This window comes from Boleophthalmus pectinirostris, unplaced genomic scaffold (assembly GCF_026225935.1).
Source record: "Boleophthalmus pectinirostris isolate CB_2022bp ecotype Guang Dong unplaced genomic scaffold, ASM2622593v1 HiC_scaffold_14, whole genome shotgun sequence".
Taxonomy (NCBI): Eukaryota; Metazoa; Chordata; class Actinopteri; order Gobiiformes; family Gobiidae; genus Boleophthalmus; species Boleophthalmus pectinirostris.
In genome coordinates this window covers 27,325,449-27,351,592 of record NW_026571047.1, presented here as the reverse complement: position 1 = coordinate 27,351,592, position 26,144 = coordinate 27,325,449, and the positions used below count along the sequence as shown (strand labels likewise).

General features: G+C 38.1%; 1 protein-coding gene across 1 annotated transcript in view; it reads right to left on the bottom strand.

Annotated features, from left to right (window-relative positions):
* LOC110163799 (disintegrin and metalloproteinase domain-containing protein 12-like) overlaps positions 1-26,144 on the bottom strand; it is a 333,462-nt gene that overhangs the window by 126,139 nt on the left and 181,179 nt on the right. Inside the window, exons 7-10 of the mRNA XM_055149921.1 lie at positions 12,932-12,997; positions 7,728-7,799; positions 7,387-7,556; positions 5,665-5,749 (exon numbers count right to left, since the gene is read on the bottom strand). Coding sequence (XP_055005896.1) covers positions 5,665-5,749; positions 7,387-7,556; positions 7,728-7,799; positions 12,932-12,997 — 393 coding nt within the window. The remainder of the gene's footprint in view (positions 1-5,664; positions 5,750-7,386; positions 7,557-7,727; positions 7,800-12,931; positions 12,998-26,144) is intronic.

The following is a 26,144-nucleotide window of genomic DNA, read 5'->3' as shown; positions in this document are numbered from 1 at the left end:
TTCAAAAAAGTTTTCGTTTACATCAACCTGCATAAATACGCCATTGAGCGCTGTCATAACTCCACCAAACCTCTGGGTGGCACCTGGATTAGATTCAAAACTGTAGCATTTATTTCATTACAGTTGTAATTATTACTCAAAAATACCTTAAAAACCGTGCATTACTGAGTGGGCTCGCCTCTCCACAGATCTGTTAAAGAAATGGCAAAATCACTGACCTCTGAGCCTCATTCGTCTCTGGTCATAGATAAGATACATCAGCTGTGTGTGCAAATACAAACACATGAAAAGTGTTCGCACCGGAAAAAATGTGACTGCTGCTCTGAATGCTCCATCATCATCATTAGAGGAAAAGGTAAACATCACTTTTGGCACGTCAGTTCCTAAAACTCACACTTTAGACGCAAAAGTGAAACTGTAGTTTTCCAGAATCTCCACTCTAGCCGGAGTTCTTAGAAAGATTGGTTTTCAGAGGCAAATTCGCCATTACGTATAAAAAGACGGGTACAAACGAAGGGAAATGTCTCCCTTTTTAAAAATACCCATGTACGTATAAACGGGGCCTTGGTCTGGATCAAATCTTCTTGAAGGTTGATAGATAGATGGATGGATAGATACTTGACAATTTTTATATCCAACCCGAAAACAGTTCAGTTTAGCTGTGTATATTTGTAGTTCTCAAAGTGGGGGTCCATGTGTTGTGAGTACTGTGTGATGTACAGCAGACTGAGGTCCACTATTGCTCTCTCGTCTGTGTTGGTTCATCCTCTTGTTTCTCCAATGTAGCGCTCACTGTATTCAAAATAAATGGAGTAGACGACATTCCAGAGTAGTTTCAGTGTAGTTCAGTTCAGTGTCCACCAGACTTTTGACCAGAACTGAAGAAGCAGCTTGGATGAACTGCGAAAAGTGTCTGACCGAAACAAACTTTTGTCCGGTTCACACATTTTAATTTCTCTTTTTGCCATGGATTCTACCCGGACGACTGAGGGACTGTACATACATCATGTGTCTGGAACAAAACACAACTCCAGGTCTGTTTGTGATGAGGAACCATCATTATAACATATCAAAATAGCGTAATATGGACCTTTTAAGATAACACAGTCCATTAGCGTTGCCATTTAACCACGTCGCTGCAGTTAAGCACACTGAAAATCTTGTAAAGTGACTCTCCAGATGGTTTGGAGAAAGAAAGCATTTAGCTGCTTGTAGAAGAAATAACAATGGGACCCAGGGGGGAGGGTCCGTGGTGAGTTCAAAGGTGCTCTGTAAAAACGAAAATGCTGTGATTTGCCTTTAACTTGCACTGAATGATGTCTGTAAACAGTAGTAGATTATAAGGCCATTGCTTCACCATCTGGGAGGAGGCTTCAGAGAATAATCAGGGGGACTGGTCATAAAGGTTTGAAAGGAGGAAAAACAGGGCCCCAGATAAACAGTAAGGCCAAGGCAAAGATGATAAAATTATATTGTGTACACGGTGAGGACTTGACATGACCATAAAACGTTGCATATTTTGAGTTTCGTGGGTTCGACCTGTGCTTGCACTCAGGGAAAAGTGTGTAGTTTTCATACAACAGAAGTAAATACTTGGTAGCAATTAGAAGTAGTAGTCATAGTAGTAGCTGTTGTAGTTGTAGCAGTAGTAGCAGTAGTAGTGGCAGTAGTAGTAGTAGTAGTAGTAGTAGTAGTAGTAGTAGAGGTAGTATCTGCAGTAGTGGTAATAGTAGTAGTAGTAATAAAAGTAACAGTAATAGTAGCAGCAGCAGCAGTGGAAGTAGTAGTAGCAGTAGTAGGCGTAGCATCTGTAGTACTGTAGTACAGAAGCAGTAGTAGTAGTAGTAGAAGTAGCAGCAGTAGCAACACCAGCAGTAGTAGTAGCAGCAATAGTATAGTAGTATATATAGTAGTACCTGTAGTGGTGGTGGTAGTAGTAGTAGTAGTAGAAGTAGTAGTAGTAGTAGTAGTGGTAGTAGTAATAGTAGTAGTAGTACTAGAGGTAGTATCTGCAGTAGTGGTAGTAGCAGTAGTAGTAATAAAAGTAACAGGAGTAGTAGTAGTAGCAGTAGTAGCAGTAGTATTAGTAGTAATATTATCTGTAGTAGTGGTAGTAGCAGTAGCAGTAGTAGTAGTGGCAGTAGTAGTAGGAGTAGTAGTAGTAGTAGTAGTAGTAGTAGTAGTAGTAGTAGTAGTAGTAGTAGTAGTAGTGGCAGTAGTAGTAGTAGTAGTAGTAGTAGTAGTAGTAGAGGTAGTATCTGCAGTAGTGGTAATAGCAGCAGTAGTAATAAAAGTAACAGTAATAATAGTAGCAGCAGCAGAAGTAGTAGTAGCAACAGTAGTAGTAGTAGTATGAGTATCTGTAGTGGTGGTAGTAGCAGTAGCAGTAGTAGTAGTAGTAGTAGTAGTAGTAGTAGTAGTAGTAGTAGTAGTAGTAGTAGTAGTAGCAGCAGTAGTAGCAGTAGTAGCGTAGCAGTAGTAGTAGTAGCAGTAGTAGTAGTAGTAGCAGTAGCAGTAGTAGTAGTAGTAGTAGTAGTAGCAGTAGTAGCAGTAGTAGTAGTAGTAGTAGCAGCAGTAGTAGCAGTAGCAGTAGTAGTAGTAGTATTAGTAGTTAGTAGTAGTAGTAGTAGTAGTAGTAGTAGTAGTAGTAGTAGTAGCAGTAGTAGTAGTAGTAGTAGTAGTAGTAGTAGCAGTAGTAGTAGTAGCAGTAGTAGCAGTAGTAGTAGTAGTAGCAGTAGTAGTAGTAGTAGTAGCAGCAGTAGTAGCAGTAGCAGTAGTAGTAGTAGTAGTAGTAGTAGTTAGTATTAGTAGTAGTAGTAGTAGCAGCAGTAGCAGCAGTAGCAGTAGCAGTAGCAGTATTTGAGATTTCTGTTTACTCAGTCCATTTAAATATATTGCCATTGGGGTTTTGGGCAACATGACAAAACCTCCCAATGTTTTGCATATTGGACAATCATATGTTTCGATTCATTTGTGCTAAAAACAAATAAAATCGTCCAATTTCTTCCCCTCAAGTCTAAACTCTGCTCCAAACCACACGCTTTTTTTCTGACAGAAATTTGGCTGTCGACTTCTCCAACACAAGGATCAGAAATGTGTCAGTCTGGTTTGAAAGTTGATTAAAAAAGCATACTTACAATTGAAGCTGGAGAATAGGCTTGAGAGACAGATTTTTAATTCATTTTTATTAATTTTTTACCACTTTTTACCAAGTTTTGCTGGAGGTTGGATGACAAATTGGTCTGAACACAGCGTCATGAGTCATGCCCAATCACAGATAATTATTTTTATTTTTATTATACTTGGGGGTTAGGGTGGTATAAGTCACAGGGGCATGGTGGGGTAGTAGGTGATAAAGGTGAAATAAATGCCTCTGAAATGTTGTATATATGTGCGCTTTATTGTTGGCGCAAGGGTCAGATTTCCCCTTTTGATCACATTGTACTTTACCATGAAATATCCAAAGGGTAAACTCACAAATGCTGAATCTGGTATTTTCACTCAGACTACAGCCTGAAGTGACCCAAATCTGATTTTTTCGCCCCTATGTGACCTGTATCTGATCTTTTAATGACACAGATCAGATTTTTTCAAATGCGACCCAGGACACTTGGATATGTGCTCCTAAAACCGATACATTTCTGATCTTTTGACATACGACTTCAGTCTGAACGGCCAGGTCACATTCATCCCACCTACACACTCACAAATGTACACAAAATGTTCTTCTAGTCATACGAAAATTGTGTCTAAACTCCGTGCGAGTGAAGCGTCGAAGCACAACGTAATCCCACCACTCTTGGCTGCGATTCTGCACCCGCATGTTTCTTTTCTATGGACGTCGCTGCCGCTGCCCCACAAAACACCACGGCCAAAAACCTCGTCCTTCTCCTTCTCAATCTCCTCCTTAAAACAAGTAAGTTGTTCATGTTCTGGCTCCGGTACGAGAGGAACTTTAAAATCTCCAGGTGCTCAAAGTCACGATGATGTTTAGGCAACTTCCGTAAACACTGAATCGCTCGCTGCGGTTGACGTCATCATGTCCTCCAACGTGCATGCAGGACACTTTTGGGGCGTTTAAAGTTCACACTGGAGATCACATTCAAGTCGCATTTAATGGGAAATGTGAATGACCTCAGATTTAACAAAAAAATCCAAATTGAGCATTAAGCCCTGCAGTATGAACGTAGCCTTAGAGCAGTTTTGCGATATATAAAACATAAGCACATCGTAATCCCACCACTCTTGGCTGCGATTCTGCACCCGCACGTTTCTTTTCTATGGACATTGCTGCCACTGCCTCACAAAAACCTCGTCCTTCTCCTTCTCAATCTCCTCCTTAAAACAAGTAAGTTGTTCATGTTCTGGCTCTGGTACGAGAGGAACTTTAAAATCTCCAGGTGCTCAATGCTGCGTCCATGTTCGTTCGCTCATGTGACGACGTCGTGTCCTCCAGTGCTCATGCGGGACACTTTTGAATCCGTGTATCATTCGTTCATTCGTTTTTCAATATAAAACCAAAAATAAGAAAATGAAAAAACAACAGTTTTCTTCGTTATTTGTCTCCAAAACCAAAATGAAAAAACGGATAATGATTCGTTTTTTCAGTTTTCGATTTTGTGTTTAAATGAAGAATGGAAAAAACGGATAACGGCCGTTTCCCGTTTACGTGACTTCCGTGACTGCGATGCCGAACTTTTGCACCTCGTACGGACTGAACCAGGACTGATCCAGGTCCGAGACCAGAGCGGGATCAGAGCGGAACTGAGACCGAGACCAGCGGTCCGAGCGGTTCCGTGTCATCGTCTCCGCGCTGGTTCCGTGCGGGGAAAGTGAGAATGTTCTGTGGACTACAGGTCCGGACGGGCTGCTCCAGAACCGCGGCTGGTTCCGAGGTGGTGCAAAGCATCCAACTGACGCTTTCACACCAACGAAAACGAACCGAACTAAGAGCTTTTGGTTCAAATGGACCAGGGTCCGGGACCAGACCGGGACCAGAGCGGGCCTGAGACAGAGACAAGACCGAGACAAGACCGGAGACCAGATTGGCAGGAGCTGGAGCTGAGGCTTGGACCCCGCGGAGGCTCAGAGTCAAAGCTTGGAGTCCGCCCCAGTCCTGCTCTGGTCCTGGTCTGGTCCCGCTCTGGTCCCGCTCTGGTCCCGGTCTGGTCTCGGACCTGGATCAGTCCTAGTTCAGTCCGTACCCGGTGCAAAAGTTCGGCATCGCAGTCACGGAAGTCACGTAAACGGGAAACGGCCGTTATCCGTTTTTTCCATTCTTCATTTAAACACAAAATCGAAAACTGAAAAAACGAATCGTTATCCGTTTTTTCATTTTGGTTTTGGAGACAAATAGCGAAGAAAACTGTTGTTTTTTCGTTTTCTTATTTTTGGTTTTATATTGAAAAACGAATGAACGAATGATACACGGATTCTTTTGGGGCGTTTAAAGTTCACACTGGAGATCACACAAGTCGCATTTAATTGGAAATGTGAATGACCTCGCAAAAAAAATCAGTTTTAACGAAAAAATCCAAATTGAGCATTAAGCCCTGCAGTCGGAACGTAGCCTTTTAATTTAGCTGTGCCCATCTGTATTCATTCATATTGTCCTACACCATGCATTAGTGTTGTCAGATCAGTTACATAAGGAGAAAGACTCACCATGACGATGCCCCCGGACTGCTCGGCTGTGCACATGCTCATGATCGGAGCCATGCCAATGGTGGTGCCCTGGAAGTACACCCCACTGAGGAAACACACAGGTGGGACACACAACAATGTAAGATATCAGGGGAAATTCTACAGGACTGTGAGGAAATAATAAAACAATATAACGGTTACAGAATTACTGTGACGTTATAAAGTACTTATGACTGGGCTTTATCAATAATACGGATATTAACGATTATGGAAAAAAATCATTATCACAATTATTCTGGTCAATACTGAAATCACGATTATTTAAACAATTATTTTTTAGTTACACAATGAATTTATTCAGCATTTCTCTCTCTCAAAAAAAACAAAACAAAAACACTTAATCATTGATAATTTATGCAAAACTTCCAAATTGAAAATAAATACAGGCAGTTTTGCGATGTATAAATCATAAAATGAATAAATGTATCCAAAATAAACTACATATCCAGCTCTTCTACAATCACTATATTTAAAAAAAAACTAACTAAATATACAAAAAATATCCCAAAATGAACTTTGTTAAGCTTTATCGTTTGAATTCGACTCTATGAAGTTGGAGGTTGACACACAAATCGAAATCGTGATCAAAATGAAGTTAATTGCACAGCCTTAATGTGTCCAATTTTAGGATTAAACAACCTCAATAATGTCTGTTTTGCTTGGGCACGGTTCTAAAGCCCGAGTGTGAGAGCACCCTTAGTTTTAATTTTGGGAAATTGATTGACATAAATGAAAAACATATGAAATAGAAAAAGGAAATAGAAAAAACAAATCCGATTGATTCAGGTATGGTCATGTAAACATACTCTACTCTTTTAAATATGCCAGACAAGCATGAGTAGCAAACAAGAGTATGACTTTTTGGACAAATCTGGATAATTTGTATAAACATTTTTATTTTTTCCAGTAGACACACTTCATAATGACATGACCATCACTGCTATCAGTTAAATATAGGCTCTGCAGCACGTCTGCTGACAAGGACCAGGAAGCGAGAGCACATCACCCCAGTACTGAAGTCTCTGCACTGGCTTCCTGTGAGCTTCAGGATAGATTTTAAAGTTCTTTTATTAGTTTATAAAGCTCTTAATGGTCTTAGTCCTATTTATTTATCTGATCTGCTTTTATCATATGAGCCTCTCGGACTCTCAGGTCCTCAGGTAGTCGTCTTTTAACTGTCCCAAGAGTCCAGACTAAAACTCACGGTGAGGCGTCATTCAGCTTTTATGGCCCCTGTTTGTGGAACAGTCGACCTGAGGATCTGAGGTCCGCTGCGAGTGTTCATATTTTTAAAAGTAAACTCAAAACATATCTTTTTAATTTAGCTTTTAATTGAAACTTTTATCTGTCTTAACTTAAATTATTATTATTATTATTATATTATTTATTCTAAATTAAATTATCATTACTGTTTTACTTTGTCTCCATTTGATTTTAGCTCTCCATTTTGATTTTTATGATAACCTTTAGGAGTTTTATGTTTTTGTTTTTATGTTTATGTTTAAATGGTTGTATATATGGATGAAACAATGGGATGGGGGGTTGCTCTTGATTTTAATTATTGTATTGTAATTTTTCTGTTGCATGTGAAGCACTTTGTGCTACATTTCAAATGTATGAAAAGTGCTATACAAATAAAGTTTGATTGATTGATTGATTGATACTTCAAGTCTTTTTTAATACCTGATGAGCTGTGCGTTGTCGTGCGGTTTCAGAGGCAGGAGTTTGACTTTTCTCCAATCTAAAAACTCGTGCAGGGTGGTGAACGGGTCCTGGGTGATGGGGCATTTATCCACGTCGCTCCAAACCTCCAGCCCGACAAGAGCCACGCGGATGTTCAGAGCCCGGTAGAACTGCGGAGACAGGAGTTTAAAATAGTTAAGAAAATGTACAAAAAAAAAATAAATACACAAAGAGCAAAAACAACGTGTGAAAATGTGGAAGCTGTATTTTTGAAAAGAAAGAAAAAGTATTTGTAAACAGAGACAAGTAACATATAAGAAAAAACTGGCTCTGTTCGTTACCTTGTCGACGTAGTTGGCGATCTCAGCCAGCCTCTGTTTGACCCTCTCCACGTCTTTGCCTTGTTTCTGAAACTGAGATTAGAAGGTAAAGATAAGAGAGAAGCTAAGCCAGATGTTTAAGCGTGAATCACTAAACATAAAAAAAGAAAATGACAAAAAGAAAAAAAAAAGAAAAATCAGATCTACATATCAGTTAAAATTGTTGAGTCTACACATTGCAACATTAAATAAATAAAAAATAATAATGTACAGAAAAATATGGGATGTATCTTGTATATCCAGTTTTACACAAAATATCTCCCAGTTGTGTTTTGTTTTTTTTCACATGTTTAACAAACAAATCCTGCATCTTTAGAATCATTTGGATAATTTCAGCCCTGAAATTGCCTCTGTCTACTAAACAGAAGGTAAAAGGTGGCTGTTAACTTGAAAACTACTGTGTCATGACATCACAAAGTGGAACAAACTAAGGCTGTGCAACTAATAAAAATTTTGATTGTGATTCCGATTTGTGTGTTAAATGATCTCCAAACTCGTATAATCGATTTGAAACGATACAGCTTAACATTTGTTTAGATTATTTTGGGATGTTTTTTAATATAAATATAGTATATTTATTTTATTTTTTAATACAGAGATTGTAGACCAGCTGGATATATAGTTTTTTTTGGATTCATTTATGTTTTTCTATGCCTTATTTCATGTTCAAAGTATATTTTATTCATTTTATGTTTAATGCATCACAAAACTGCTCTAAGGCTACGTTCAGACTGCAGGGCTTAATGCTCAATTCTGAAATCTAGTTGTTGTTTTTTTGCGAGGTTGTTCACATTTCCAATTAAATGTGTCTTGTATGTGATCTCCAGTGTGAATTTTAAACACCCCAAAAGTGTCTCGCATGAGCACTGGAGAACACAACGGCGTCACACACAGCGAACGTGCTCAGTGTTTACGGAAGTCACCTAAACATAGATGTGAGCACTGAGCACCTGGTGATTTTAAAGTTCCTGTCATAAGTTTGTTTTAAGGAGGAGACTGAGAAGGAGAAGGACGAGGTTTTTAGTCATGGCGTTTTGTGGGGCAGCGGCAGCGACGTCCGGAGAAAGGAACGTGTGGGTGCGGAGTCGCAGCCAAAAGTGGTGGGATTGTTATGTGCTTCACTGCTTCACTCACACGGAGTTCAGACACAATTTTCATATGACAAGAAGAACGTTTGTGTACATTTGCGAGTGTGTAGGTGGGATGAATGTGACCTGACCGTTCAGACTGAAGTCACATGTATCAGTTTTAGGAGCACATATCCAAGTGGCCTGGGTCGCATTTGAAAACTAGAAAAGCACTCAGAGAGCGCAGACCTCCGCCAAGGACTACCCCCATTTTTTATATAAATTGCGATAAAATCAGTCCTCTGGATCAGATCCGGATCAGCCTTTGGAATATGAAAGAGGATCCCATTGTCCATCCCTGAGTCAAATTTCATGGGGTTTGGTCAATAATTAACCGAGATATTGAGAAACAAAATTTTTGGCCCCATTTACCACAATGTTAACTAAAATTTCAAAGTGATCCAGAATCCAGGATTTCTTCCGGATCACCCCCAAAATGAAATCAGTTCTTCCTTTTCACATTTCCAACAAATCCTGAAAATTTCATCAAAATCGGTCCATAACTTTTTGAGTTATGTTGCTAACAGACAAACAAACAAACAAACAAACAAACGCCGGGAAAAAACATAACCTCCTTGGCAGAGGTAAAAATCGGATCTGTTTTGTCATTAAAAGATCAGATACAGGTCGCATAGGGGCGAAAAAAAAAATCAGATTTGGGTCACTTCAGGCTGCAGTCTGAACGTAGACATAGATACATATTTGTAGTCTATATTTATTTTCAATTTGAAAGTTTTGCGTCAATTATCAGTAACAACGTGTTTATTTTTTGAGAGAGAAATGCTGAATAAATGCCATTGTGTAACTAAAAAATAATCGTTTGAATAATTGTGATTTCAATATTGATCAAAATAATCGTGATAATGACTTTTTCCATAACCGAGTAGCCCTAGAAAAGAGCACATGAGCTCTGGGGATGTAGATAAACTAGTAATAAACGATTACTCAAACATGTGTGAATGAAACAAAACACAACTCCGGGTCTGTTTTTGATGAAGAAACTAAATTCTACCTCAACTTAACCCTCACAAGAGTCAATTTTGTGCAATATAAGACCTTTGAGTTTTTATTTTAATGCCAGGTTTCTGTATCTCAAACCCACACCTAAAAGAAATCGAATCATATACAGCCCCAGCCTTTAGAAGTACAAGCAAAAGCATCTCTACCTTTAAACCCCAAGCTATACCTTCAAAAAGGGAAAGTGCAGTGTAGTGTATGTTTTATGGTCAGCAGATATCGGTATCTTTAGGCTGTGGTAAGTTCAAATGTTCAAAGTCTTTTCATGGAGGTGTACGTTGCCGTGGAGATAACCCCAAAACCTGGAAGATGTTCGCTTTGAGGACGGCTTAAAGGGGAGACACTGGGCTCGTCTACGTGTGTGCCTATTTAGGATCTGCTGGCTGGGAAAGTCAGATAGGAACAACTTCAAAAGACAGTCCATGTGAAATTCTAATGGTTTTACAGTACGTGTTTAGCCTATAAGATGCTGATAAAGATATTCCTGGCATTAAATACATGGGTGATATGCAAATAAATGATGATCTGCAATTGCTATTAAAGGGCTCATATACTACACTATTTTCTTATCATTGTTGTAATTATAATGTTGTGTTTTGTTTCATTCACACGTGTTCCTCTCTCAAACAGAAAACACAAACTCCATAAACGTTCACTGGAATTTCCAATCTCTACTAAACAAAAAGTAAAAGGCAGCTGTTAACTTAAAAGTTACCACTATATACGACATCACAAGGTGAACAGAGCATTTTGAGCTTTGGAGAAGCAGACAGATTAATATTAAAAGGTTGCTCAAACATGTGTGAGTGCAAGAAAACACAGTTCCGGGTATGTAACAACATTCTGTGTGGCCATTACCGGCTTGTCAAAGTCTGATCCCGTTAGATCTCAGAAGCTAAGCAGGGCTGGGCCTGGTCAGTACTTGGATGGGAGACCACTGGGAAAATCAGGTTCCACAAGGGGGCGCCAGTCATAAAAAAACTGTTGTTGTGTCCTTAGACAAGGCACTTCACCCTCATTGTCTAGTATGAAAGTGGTGTGTGTGTGTGAGTGTTGGTGGTGGTCGAAGGGGCCGATGCCGCAGATTGGCAGCCTTGCTTCCGTCAGTCTGCCCCAGGGCAACTGTGACTACAGCAGTATTTACCACCACCGGGTATGGAGTGAATGAATAATGCTCTGTAAAGTGTCTTTGAGTGTTCAAAAAAGCGCTGTATAAAACTGATGCATCGTTCTAACATAGTTTCTAAACTGAACATCCAAGAAACTTTTTAAAAGGTGCAGCTTTTCTGATAACGGGTCCGCCAACCTCCTTGTCTCCATGGAGATATTATTGAGTGCGTATACATGCACATCAGTATCCCGTTTATTAGCCATACCCCGGTTTATGTCAGTATTCGGGTTACTGCGTATACATGCGCACTGAGAAACCGGGACACTCATATCCGCGTATACATGATCAAATGGAGTATCCCGGTTTCTTGACATAATCTTACAAATGCGCAGGCACAAAAATTAACTTAAATCAATTTCATAAACCAGGAAAAATACAAACCATGAGCTCCTTTAGCATAAGAAGCTAAGGAGCTACGAGATCTCCCACAATCCACTGTGCAGATTCTTCATTAAAATCTTCTGCATAAATAAACTCAACTTTACAACATATAAACCATAAACACTATAGACACATCAGCCCGTTTGATCAGATCATTCAGCTGTGATCACATTTGTTTATGTTTTACAGAAACAAAACTTAAGACTGTTTGGCTTTTTAGCATAAACTGTTAGCGGCGATAAAAACAACTCGCTCCTTGCGCCGCTGATGCGATCAGTTTCTTTTGGACTAAATGACACGACTCTGTGGATTATGTGTGTTATTTCTGTGACAGAAGAGGCGCTAATGATGGTAAGTGTGTTCCGTGCATATAGAGTATAGGAGATAGTTCATGTTTTAGCTTTTCAGCGTCACACGAGTGCAGGTCGTACGAGTGCAGATTGTACGTGTGCAGGTTTAGCGCAGCTCTTTATTTTACAGTCATTTCACTCGTTTGGTCACTTTATTTATGTTGGTCAATTTATTTATGTGACTACTGTTGTGGTGAAAGGCTGGAAAGTGTCTTTTGGACGCATGCGCACTCAACTTTATGTTGCAGTAACCGGGGATACTGCGTATACATGCCACAAGTAACCCGGTTACTATCGGAATAAACCAGCTACAGTAACCCGGTTTCTAATAACCGGGATACTGCCATAACCGGGTTACTGAAACCAGGGTACTGCGTTTACATGCACCATCAAGAAACCGGGATACTCAAAAAACCTGATCATAACCGGGTTATTGATGTGCATGTATACACACGCACTCATTGATTTTAGTAAAATGTGTAAGCACAGCCAGAATTAATACATAAGACGCACTGTCGATTTTTCAGAAAATGAAAGGATTTTAAGTGCGCCTTATACTGTGCCAGTATCTTTTATTATATCAGAGAGTCAGTCATTGTACAGCTGCAATGTTCATGAGAAGAACAAAAGCAAAATCTGTTGTAAAATTTATTGAAACCTTTCACCCTGCACATAAGTACTTAGTTTTTTTAGACTATTAGCTAAACTCCTGCATGTTTATGTTTGTGTATTGCTGTTATAAGCTATTAACGATTTAGGTAATTTAAAGTTTACATTTAAAGCTATAATTCTGTAATACCATATTTTACACTGTGTTTTTTTGTAGTAAGACCGTTACTAGGTCCTAAACGTACTGTATTTAAGTATATGAACAAAAATTATACATGTAAATATAGTTAAAATGCTAGTTTTCATAAGAGTAATAGTTAAAAGGTGCACTACATGACATCTTTTTAGAGGGTTCGCCACCTGCTTGTCTCTATTTATGAAAAAAATCTGATACGAATAGATAATACAGTTGTTATCTCCACTAAAATGACCTTAAACTGTATCAGAACAAGCTGTAAAATTCATTCAGACCTTATACCTTGCACGAACATATAAGTATTTTGTTTTTACCTCTCTGTTGTCGGCGACGATGATGAGCTCCACGTACTTGGTGGTGGTCTGGGCATGGCGTTTGTTCTGAAGAAGAAGAAGACAAGATTCAAGTGTGATGAAGGTGAAAGTACAAGAGCCCGTAGAGGACACACTTCAATGTCCCTCTGGGAAAAACACAGGAGAAACTTAGCTGTGTAAAACCACTCAGAGCAGGTGAGGCGCTCGGCTGTGAGGGAGAGAATCAGCACAAAACAATCAAATACAATTCAGACAAGTGGAAAAGACAAGGTTAGACATGGTGCTTTTGTGTGGTACATTCGAAATAAAACCTTCATAGAGAGGGATCCGTCCAATCAGATTTGTTTATTTCAGTTACACGTGTCTAACAAAGCAGCTCATTGGTCACGTATAATTTAGAGTTCAGTACTACGCTCATTGATTCTGCATCTTTGAAAAAAATGTTTTTTTCTTTCTTTCTTCTTTTCCTCGTAAGCCGTCGTATTTGTTTTGATCCACTTAGACCGTGAGTGTCCCTGATTGGCTAATCCACCTGTCAATCATGCCAACCTCAAGACTCACATCTCTGTAAAGTCTTAAAGAAGTGCATCTGGACCCCGGCCAACGCTTGTTCATTATTGGTAGTCAAAAAAAAAAAAAAAAAAAAAAAAAAAATATATATATATATATATATATATATATATATATATATATATATATATATATATATATATATATATATATATATATATAGGGTAGGTAAAGTTCCAAGTTCTTCACACTTTCATATTTTTATATATAGCATTTCACATAAAAACAAACATAAAAGTAAGTACTGATTATTGATTTCTTTACGCCTTATTTCTTACTATTTGAACCATGCATTCATCTTCATATGACTTGTATGACTTGAATAAATAAGGTATAACTAGTTTGACTCACTCAGATATTAAAATAGTAAAAGTAACTTGTCTAATTTAAAGGTGAATTGTGTAAATTTTCTGGTGTAGGGTTTGTCAAATTCTTTTCTTCATGAAGATGTTATTGCTTTTTCTGGAATGTTTCCCAGTACGGTGTTAAACCTTTCTATCTTCATGGAGACCAAAACAGATCAAGTTACAGGTCAGATCTGTGGAGAGGCGACTCTGCTCTGCTTAAACACACAGGAGTGTGGCTAATAGTGTAAAAATATATAGTGCAAGTAAATGCAGGTTGGACATTACATCACAAATACAGTATATTTTACTTTTACACACATTTTTTTTACTCTTCCTTTAAATCTAAGCAGGACAGATTTGATGTTTCTACTACCTCGTATATATTTCTTAGCTGTACAAACACAAGTATTTTTGCTGAACTGTCTGTAAGTAGATCATAAAAGATGTTATAGCTACAACACAAATCAAGGCTCGAGCTGTTGAACTGTGTTTTCAGACTGAAAACAATTATTTTTCACAATAATGTCAGTGTTTGCTTTTACTGGAAAAATCTTTAGAGCAGGAGTCACCAAACTTTTTTTCTCTGGGGGGCCACGTTATCGCTCCTGACTGTGACGGAGGTCGGGGTCGGGTCGGTCGTGTAACAGAATTGTATGACTCTGCAGATTATATTCTTAGAAAACCGCCACACTTTGTTTACATATCAGACAAACTGCACGGTCGTTACACTGAACAAAAAATAATCAGTCGTCCACTGTTCTTCGAAAACTCTGCACTCTCTGTCAAGTTTTCACTTACTTGTCACTGTTTGATCACGAGCTTGTCAGGTGATGAAAATTCGGCAGCAAATGTAAATATGTAATGTAATTATTTAAACATAAACATAAATATTTCATATAAATATCATTTTTTTATTGAAAAAATCAACAAAATACAAGATGCACACATGTTATAATTTGCCGAAAAGAAATCTAAAAATGTAGGCCATGACAAGTTTTGAAGATTGCCTCATAGTTCAAGTTGGCAGAGGGGCCGTCAAAGAGGCGTGGAGGGCCAGAGTCAGCCCATGGGCCTGAGTTTGAATGGCCCCTGCTTTAGAGTGTGTGCGGTTTTGTGACCTTGGTTTGTTTTTTGTTTGTATGTATGAGGTAGTAGGGTTCTAAAAAGTATAGAAAATCAGATACTAATCAATAATAAAACTAGTATAGAAAGTAGATACTTATTTGAGCAACTTTCGATACTAAAAAAGTCACGTTCACAGAGTAGAAATGAAGCTTTCCTGAAACTTTAGAATAATTTTGAGCTGTACAAGAACAAGTATAAGAGCACAAAGACGAGTATACACCCACACTGAAAACCTGAACATCCAAAGTAATTAAATAGATTAAGTTGTGTATAGTCAAAGTTTTAGAAATAGTCCAACTAACTTAATTTATCAAGTTGCTGTAACATGTTCTTCTTTTTGACTAATTTTAACTTATATTTTTTAATTAAAGGTTGTATGGAGGATTTTTTTTTGTTTCAAGTTGTCAATGATAGATTATAGATGCAGTAGCCTTGTAATTATGATGACCAAAAAAAAGAGAATAAAAATTCATCAACTCTGGACGTGGTGGGGCTAAACATTTGCCAATAGATAACGACACTGCCTCGTTATCTGTGAGCTGACAGGCTGTCAATCAACTCCCTACGTTTCTAGCGTAACTGACTTGCCTGCGCCGCCGGTACGTGGTTTACGTACGACTGTCACGCAGTCCACAGACGCACAGACGCTGTTTACTCCACCAACGCAACAGTTCTTAGCGGCTTTTTTTTTGACCTATATCTTCCTCGCAGTTCGCACAAAGTTTGTTGCAATGGCGACAAGAATCCAGGAGCAGTTAGCCACAAAAGAAAGTCCGTTTTTGAGGTCGCTGAAAGAAGAAGACAAGGGGAAAAGCAGCGAAGCCAAACTAAGGTGATTCTTGAAGATTCATTCCAGCGATGGCGCGACTGAAGCAGACGCAGGGTCTAAAGACTGACGCACTGGTCCACAAATTACTCCTGGACAGGAAACTTCTGCTTATTATGAAAACGTACTTTTTTTCCAAGAGTTAGACAAACATTTTTCAGGACACGAAAGCGATATCCTATGTCTGAAAACGTAATTTTCAATGCAAAGAAAGAGTCCGCTTGCTGCTGCGTGTTGTAGCTAGTTCATTCGCACTGAATCTCCGCGCAACCTTCTCTGCACCCCTTTCCTGCTCCTGTCCCCGCTGCCCGATCCGCTCTTCTCCCTGCTCCTCACTTCTCGTCCGCGAACGAAATGTCCGCACACACCGCGCTCCCCCGCTCCTCACTTCTCCGTCTTGCCTAACCAACACTGTAGTTAGTTGTTTACAAGTCATGTGCAGCTCACCGGCTGTAAACAAACCTGTTTCTGGCGTAAGGAGGAGGAGGGAGGAGGCGTTTCTACGTAGGAGCTGTAGGGGAGGGGAGGTGGTTTCACGCATGCGCATTTGAAAAAGGACAAACAGTCGCTGGATTTCTCGTTCCTTGGAAAATCCTCTATACAACCTTTAAAGGTATAGTTGTGGGTATAAGTAAGCATAGATGAGGTACAACTTAGCAGACTGAAGTATTTAAACACTGAGAATGATAAAATCCTGTTATTTCTATTGCTTCAAATAAGGGTGATTTAAACATAAATTTAATTTATTTGCAATACAATTTCAAATCGCTTCACCAAATAAGTGAACCTATTCCAGTGGTTTAAAAACTCCCAAACTGAAGTCACGATGAATGAAAATAATTGAGTTGCTTTAACAGAAAACTATGAGTCATGTTAATTATATTGCAAATTTTCGAGTTGAGCTAAATGAGCATTTTTAATTCAGATGTTATTGGAAAAAGTAGCAAGTCATCCAGCCTTTAAATTTCTGGAAGATTGTGACTTTTAAGTTCGCCAACTTAAAATAACTGAGGTAATCGATTGCCTACATTTTTTTTGAGTTCAGGTAAATTATTTGGGTTTACAGTACGTGGTCCATTATCCAACCTACCTGGATCACTGAGGAATTACACAAAAATAAGACCACATGAGAATATAAAAGAAAATACTAGGGTTTGATGTTGAAAATCACATTCTACTGTCTAAATAAAGAGTGTTTTCATTATCATTGTGGTGTTGGAATCAGTATTGAGTGTCTGGTCTATTCCTGAGTATGGAAATCACACTGCAAAACCAAAATTAGTTAAGATGACTTGAATTAAGAAAGTTTTGTCATGATTTGAGAAAATTTCACTTGACATGTAAAATGATCTGCCAGTGGAACAAGACTTTTTAATCCGTGGATCATTTGTTCATTCATTTTTCAACATAAAACCAAAAATAAGAAAACGAAAAAACAACAATTTTCTTCATTATTTGTTAATGAAGATATAAAGGCCGAGTGTAAGAGCACCCTTAGTCATTATTCATTATTTCTTCATTATTTATTTCATTATTAATAAAAGAATAACGATTAATTTTTTCAGTTTTCGATTTTGTGTTTTTTGTGTTTAAATGAATAATGGAAAAAAAAAAGGATATCGGATCCTGTTTCCCGTTTCGTGACTTCCGTGACTACAATGCCGGACATTTGTGCCGCATACGGACTGAACCAGGACTGAATCAGGACTAAAACAGGACTAAACCGTTTTCAGTCCTGGTCTGGTCCCAGTCTCAGTCTTGGTCCCAGTCCTGGTCTGGTCCTGGTCCCGGTCTCAGTCCCGGTCTGGTCCTGGTCTCAGTCACGGTCTGGTCCTGGTCTGGTCTCGGCCTCAATCCTCAGGTCTGGTCTCAGTCTAAGTCCAGTCTGGTTCGGGACCTGGTTTAGTCCTGGTTCAGTCCTGATTCAGTCCGGCATCGCAGTTTAAGTCACGGAAACGGGAACGGTGTTATCCGTTTTTTCCATTTTTCATTTAAACATAAAATCTAAAACTGAAAAAAAAAACAAATCATTATCCTTTTTTTCATTTTGGTTTTGGAGACAAATAATGAAGAAAACTGTTGTTTTTTCGTTTTCTTATTTTTGGTTTTATTTTGAAAAACGAATGAACGAATGATACACAGATTCTTTTTGTACGTAAAATAAGAAAATACATCTTGCCACGCTTAAAATAAGAAAAACAACAACTTTTTGCACTGAAAATAAGAAACAAAATCTAATGTTGCTTGAATTAAGAAAAAAAACACACTCAGTAATTGGTTGATAATTTTACTTGTGAAACTGAATCGACTCAAATAAAGTAAAATATTCTTAATTTAAGTCATTTTATTTTAACTAGATTTTGTTTTTTTCCAGTACAAGTTTGAAATTCTAGTGACACTGTGAAAGTTTCCTGAATTCAGACTTCCCTCCGAGCTATTCTCCCTTTCTACCCCCTTCTCGCCCTCTTCCTCCTCCTCCTCCTCCTCCTCCTCCTCTCAACCCTCTGTCAAACCTGAGCCTCTTTATCCACTGTGCTGGCTCTGCACCTCTTATCTGCTCCCCCAAAGATAAGCAGAACTGACCCATAACTGTGAGTGTGTGTGTCCGTGTGTGTGTGTGTGTGTGTGTGTGTGTCTGGGTGTGCGTGCATGTGTGTGTGTGTGTGTGTGTGTGTGTGTGTGTGTGTCTGGGTGTGCGTGCATGTGTGTGTGTGTGTGCGGCCCATATAAACCCTGCTGGTAGGAGGCCAGTGGACATTACACAGACATGCTTTTTTAATTGAGTGATGAGTTGGGAAAGCTAACCCAGAGCCGTCACCCGTGTAACTGTGAGGTTTGGATTTCAGTTCATCAGCTCATGTTATTGTTGCGCCCTTGAGCAAGACATTTACTTCACAAACTTTGCCTGTATAAATGTGTGAGTGCATTTACGTGTTAAGATACTGACGATACTGAAGAGGATAGGTTCTAAAAAGTATAGAAAACCAGAAGATAGGTTCTAAAAAGTAAAGAAGATCAGAAGATAGGTTCTAAAAAGTAAAGAAGATCAGAAGATTGGTTCTAAAAAGTATAGAAAACCAGAAGATAGGATCTAAAAAGTAAAGAAGATCAGAAGATAGGTTCTAAAAAGTAAAGAAGATCAGAAAGATTGGTTCTAAAAAGTATAGAAAACCAGAAGATAGGTTCTAAAAAGTAAAGAAGATCAGAAGACAGATTCTAAAAAGTATAGATCAGAAGACAGATTCTAAAAAGTATAGAAAACCAGAAGATAGGATCTAAAAAGTAAAGAAGATCAGAAGATAGGTTCTAAAAAGTAAAGAAGATCAGAAGATTGGTTCTAAAAAGTATAGAAAACCAGAAGATAGGATCTAAAAAGTAAAGAAGATCAGAAGATAGGTTCTAAAAAGTAAAGAAGATCAGAAGATTGGTTCTAAAAAGTATAGAAAACCAGAAGATAGGATCTAAAAAGTAAAGAAGATCAGAAGACAGATTCTAAAAAGTATAGATCAGAAGACAGATTCTAAAAAGTATAGAAAACCAGAAGATAGGATCTAAAAAGTAAAGAAGATCAGAAGATAGGTTCTAAAAAGTAAAGAAGATCAGAAGATTGGTTCTAAAAAGTATAGAAAACCAGAAGATAGGTTCTAAAAAGTAAAGAAGATCAGAAGACAGATTCTAAAAAGTATAGATCAGAAGACAGATTCTAAAAAGTATAGAAAACCAGAAGATAGGATCTAAAAAGTAAAGAAGATCAGAAGATAGGTTCTAAAAAGTAAAGAAGATCAGAAGATTGGTTCTAAAAAGTATAGATCAGAAGACAGATTCTAAAAAGTATAGAAAATCAGAAGATAGGTTCTAAAAAGTGTAGAAAATCAAAAGATACTAACAAAGATAGGTTCTAACAAGTATAGAAAATCAGAAGATACTGAAGAAGATATGTTCTAAAAAGCATAGAAGATAAGAAGATACTGAAGAAGATAGGTTCTAAAAAGTAAAGAAGATCAGAAGATAGGTTCTAAAAAGTAAAGAAGATCAGAAGATACTGAAGAAGATAGGTTCTAAAAAGTAAAGAAGATCAGAAGATAGGTTCTAAAAAGTAAAGAAGATCAGAAGATAGGTTCTAAAAAGTATAGATCAGAAGACAGATTCTAAAAAGTATAGAAAATCAGAAGATAGGTTCTAAAAAGTGTAGAAGATAAGAAGATAGGTTCCAAAAATATAGAAGATCAGAAGATACTGAAGAAGATAGGTTCTAAAAAGTATACAAAATCAGAAGATACTGAAGAAGATAAGCTGTAAAAAGTATAGAAGGTCAGAAGATAGGTTCTTAAAAGTATAAATCAGAAGATTGGTTCTAAAAAGTATAGATCAGAAGACAGATCCTAAAAAGTATAGAAAATCAGAAGATAGGTTCTAAAAAGTGTAGAAAATCTAAAGATGCTGAAGAAGATAGGTTCTGAAAAGCATAGAAGATAAGAAGATAGGTTCCAAAAAATATAGAAAATCAGAAGATACTGAAGAAGACAATAAAAGAATATGACTATAACGGACTTTTTAAAGGTGAACTATGTAACTTTTCTGTTGGAAAGTACACCATCTGTCTTTTCTTCTTGCAAATATTGGCTTTGACTGTTCCTTAGTATGGCATTAAACTTATTTATCGTGCGTGGTTTTCAATCACAACTTTGCGAGTAATAAACACAACTTCAACTTTGATAAAATCACGGGTTAAAGGTTGTATGGAGGATTTTTTTTAGTTTCAAATTGTCAGTGAAAGATTAAAATACCATTACAGAGACGCAGCAGCCTTGTAATTATGATGACCAAAAAAAAAAGAACGAAAATCTATCAACTGTGGACGTGTTGAGGCCAGATAAACATCAGCCAATAGAAAACGAGGCTCCCTCATTTTCTATTGGCTGTTAGATTGTCAATCAAACTCCCTAGTATAACTGACTCGTCGGAGCGCGGGGATTACGTGGTTTACGCAGCGGTTCTTAGAGGCATTTTCGAACTGTCGCTTCCTCGCATTTCGCACGGCGGACGAGAATCCACGACCGGTTCGCCGCAAAAGAAAGTCCGTTTTTGACAAACTTTGTGCGAAATGCGAGGAAGCGACAGTTCGAAAATGCCTCTAAGAACCGCTGCGTAAACCACGTAATCCCCGCGCTCCGACGAGTCAGTTATACTAGGGAGTTTGATTGACAATCTAACAGCCAATAGAAAATGAGGGAGCCTCGTTTTCTATTGGCTGATGTTTATCTGGCCTCAACACGTCCACAGTTGATAGATTTTCGTTCTTTTTTTTTGGTCATCATAATTACAAAGCTGCTGCGTCTCTGTAATGGTATTTTAATCTTTCACTGACAATTTGAAACAAACAAAAAATTCTCCATACAACCTTTAATGTCGGGTCTCTAAAAATGGACCCGTGTGTTTTTAACGAGGAAACAACATTATAACATGCTTTGAAGCTCACACGACTCAATTTCGCAACCATCTCCCGAAATCATCGTGAATTGAAATGCCATTTGCTGGTCTTCATTTCATAAAACCCCAAAATAGAAAGAGAAAAATGTTGTATTACGGGTAATTTACATCGCAATCAGAAGCTGCCCTCCAGCAAAACCATATAATACACAACTTCTCATTGACATTTCTGATTTTTTCCCAAGTAATAAAGCGACCACACTCGCCAGTCTAGTTGAAAATGACACGAATATACCTTTTCCCATATAACAATGTTTCACGGTTAAATTAAATTATATATTGAGATGCCCAAGGACTGTTTTCAGATTCAATTTCTGTTTATTTCAAGTCTTGGCTGTTACTTTCATTGTTATTGTGAGACCTTTTGTACTGAGACACAGACACAAATACAATAAAGACACTCATTGAGGTTAGTGCTATAACCATAAACAAGAACAAAATGGTCTCTCGCATTATACAGTTTCATAATAGACCGGGAGACATTGTAAACAGCCGCCATTGTTTCAAACTGAATACATTATGTCGACTTCTGTTTCGAAAGTGCATAAAATTTTGACTTAAAAGCAGTGGGTAAATTAGCAAATCAAGCGTTCTTTTGTGAAATAACACACACAAGCTACATTTGGTTTCAGCCGAGTATAATTTAAAATAATTATGTGTAATTAGGGTGAGGGAGGTAATGGTCTGACATTTAATTGTGGTATTACCCTGTGACAGTTTGGAGGGAACGTATTCCAAAAAAGTTATGATCATCCATTTGGCTGTTTAATTTGTTTTTAAGATGCAAAAAAAAAAAAACACATGTCATGGTTTTCTTTTTGTTTAATTTCGTCTTGTTTTAGTTCTGTTTAAGTGTTTGTTAAAGGGGCGCTGTGTAACTTTTTGGCTGGGGGTCCGTCACCTGCTTGTTTCAAGTGGATATATGTCATTGCACTGCCTGGAATGTTCCGCAGTGTGACTTTAAACAGCTTTACCTTACATTTATTCAATTACAGGTGGTTTTATAGCTTAAAAATACTTAGAAAAACAGGCGTTCAGACTGTGAGGGTGTCGCCTCTCCACAGATCTGAGCTGTAACTTGGTCTGGTTTGGTTTCCATGAGGATATCCCTACACCGTGGAGATGCAACTGGCCCTATGAGGTAATCCTCAAAAGTTGTCATGAACAATTTTTTTTAACTTACTTTTTGGCAAATAATAACACATCTGCATCTTGTATTTTTGTTGATTTTTTCAATTAAAAATGAGATTTACATGAAGCATTTATATTTATATTTAAATTATTATTTGACGTATTTACATTTGCAACCGAATTTTCGTCAGAGGACAAGATCGAGATCAAACAGTGAGAGTCAACGCAAGTGCAGAGTTCTGTAGTGCAGTTAAAGACAGAAAAATGGCTCGTGTTAAAGGTTGTATAGAGGATTTTTTTAAGGGAAGAGAACTACAGCGACAGTTCTTTTTCAAATGTTCCTCCTCCACAGCTCCCTCAGTAGAAACATCTCCTCCCGCCTCCTTACTCTAGAAATCACACACGTTTACAGCCAGTGGGCGTTCGGAATTACAGTCGAAGTGACTTGTCTAGAAATAATTTAGTGACCGTCGTCTACTTGAGTCGCGCCATCGCTGGAAGGGATCTCCAAGAATCACCTCAGTTTGTCTTTGCTCCTTTTCCTCTTCTCTTCTTCTTTCAGCGATCTCGAAAACTGACTTTCTTTTCGCGGCGAACTGGTCCTGGATTCTCGTCCGCCGTCGCAACAAACTTTGTGCGAATTGCGATGACGCTACAGTTTGAAAAAGTCTCTAAGAACCGCCGCATAAACCACGTAATCCCAGCGTGCCGCCGAGTCAGTTACACGAGAAATGTAAGGAATTTGATTGACGACCTAACAGCCAATAGAAAATGAGGTAGCCTTGTTTTCTATTGGCTGATGTTTATCTGGCCTCACTACATCCACATTTGATAGATTTTCATTCTTTTTTTTTTTTTGGTCATATAATTACAAGGCTGCTGCGTCTCTGTAATGTTATTTTAACCAATCATTGACAATCTGAAACAAAACAAAAATCCTCCATACAACCTTTAAAGTACAAAAACTTGACAGTGAGTCCCGAGTTTTCAAAGAAAAGTGGACGACCGATTATTTTTTTGTTCAGTGTGAGGACCGTGCAGTTTGTCTGATATGTAAAGAAAGTGTAGAAAAAAAAGATATGTAAACAATTCTGTTATATACGGCCGACCCGACCCCGGCCCCCACCACAGTCAGGAGCGATAATGTGGCCCCCAGAGAAAAAAGTTTGGTGATTCCTGATTTATTTTCAAGACTCGATACATTTGATTTCGATACGTTAGTCTCAGAAAAAAAGAACTCTTATTTGGGTTTTTTCTACTAATGAGAAAAATATAAACACTTGATTGAACTGATGATATTAAAGGTGCACTGTGTAACTTTTCGGGTAGAGGGTTTGTCTCCATGGGGATGGTGTTACTTTGTCTGAAATGTTTCACGGTGTGGGTGTTTTATGGGTGTTTTATTGCTCAGAGAACATGCACATCGACAGTCGGCGGGCCGTCTTCTGCACAGATCTGACCAGTGTCTTGGTCCGGTGGCATCTCCTGCTTGTTTCCATGGAGATATTTAAGTTAAATACCATAGTGCAGGGGTGTCAAACTCAAAATCACAGAGGCCAAAATTAAAAACTGGGGCTAAGTCGTGGGCCAAACTAAATACTGTATTTATTGACAAATTTCAATAACATCTGCATGTTTTTTCTTCTTTCGAGATATATAATGTTAAACCTTTTCTTATTAAAATAAATATTTAATAATAGTTTTGCTTAAACACTGAATCCAGAACAAGCAAAATATAAAATATAAATATAAAATAACAACATTTTAAATAAAAATAATGTCTCTATAGTCTATAGCCGACGGCAGCTCTAATACATATTTGATATAATCTCGGGCAGCTCTAATACATATTTGATATAATCTCCTGGGCCAAATATAATTATATCGTGGGCCAAATTTGGTCCCTGGGCCTGAGTTTGACATGTCTATACTGTGACACATTCCAAGCAAAGCAATCACATCGTCATGGAAACAAAAATGTAGGCAGACAGAAAAGTTACATAGTGAACCTTTAACATGAAACACCACATTTTAATAAATTGCAGTACAGTGTTTTACTTTATTTAGTTCAATGTTTTACAGCTCAGATTTATTTTTGTTTATATTATATCGAATGCTGTTGCTTTCCTAGTTGGTGTCACTGTTTTCTACTCTCTGATTGGTCCACAGGCCGTGAATTCTAGCGATTTTTTTTTAACACCCTCAACGATTACGAGTGTCCATCTTGTTGTGCGCGGTTTTATGTCCTTAACAAGCGTGTTTCTTCTCAACACATTCTTCTCTTCATCTTAATCTCGGTTGCCTCTACAGATTTACGTTTATTCCCTGTGTGGTTAGTACGTGTTAAGGGCACAGAGCGCAGGAGAGTGCCCTAAAAGCTGTTTTATGTCTCCTGACCTGGCACCCTTTTTATAGACCGAGACCCCTTCTAGAGATAATGGACGGTTAACATGCAGCACCTCCCACCAGCCTCCAGAGTCTCCCTGTGCTAATGGAAGAGCTAACAGTGAATAATACAGCGAGGAGTATAATGTCAAATAAAGTCCACCACTTAACTCCATCTGCATCGCGAAAACATGAAGAGGTGGGAAGAAGTCTGTTATATTTCCACGTTACAATCCTTTTTATTTAATTAGGTTTGATACGCTGGATTGGGACCCCCTGTGGATGGACCAAACGCAATATTTTGGGGGGTTTACTGTAAATATGCAGCGATTCTAATGATAGGCTACTGGAAATAAACAGATTTAAATACAATTTTGGTTTCAGAAGCAAAGCATAAGCAAAATATTGTGAATAAATGGAGTGCTTTCCATGGTAAAACACTGGAATTCCACCACAAGAATGTATTTGACGTGATATATTTACAATTATTAGTGTTACCTCTATAAATATTAATATTCATATCAGTCCATTGTGCTCTTGGGCAATACACTTCACCCACCTCGCCTCCATTTTTTTGTGTAAAATGATGTTTGAATGCAGTGAATGGTCCAATAATAACATATAAAAAGTGCAAGTCACATTATGCATGTTTTAAAACCTATTTTAAAGGGCCTAAAATGTGCTATTTTCTGATCTGTTATAATGTTGTTTCGTTATCACAAACAGACCTGGAGCTGTGTTTTGTTTCATTCACATATGTGGTGTGGGAAAAATTGTATATCTCTTGAAGAAAAAATAATTAATCAATTTGCGAAGCCAAAGACAAAGGTTTATGCTGTAACTTCTTGGGGTCTTTTTAAAGACAATACAGTAAAGTGTATTTACCCTGTTGACATGTTTCGGCTCCTGCTGCAAGTCATTTTCAAAACTGTCGCTTTATAAAGAACCCAAGAAGTTAAAGTACCTAAGATAAAATGAACATCTTTAGCTTAAAGGTTTATTCTTTTTACAGCAGATATGGACAGAGCCTAAACGTGGCCTCTCCTCCCCAGCAGTATGTCCCTACCACATTAGACCCCAAATCTTACAAAGAGCCAAGATTATATCCACTGAGATGACCAGAAAATGTACATTTCAAACTGAAAAGGTGACGACTCCTACTGAGGTGTGGCCAAATATGCTTACCGTATTTTCCGGACTATTGAGTGCACCTGAATATAAGCCACACCAACTAAATTTTAACAAAATTTTAAAACTGTACATATATAGGCTGAATATAAGCCGCAGGTGTCCACGTCTTCAAGAACGTTTTCAAGTTCGGGCCATCTGCTTTTAACGC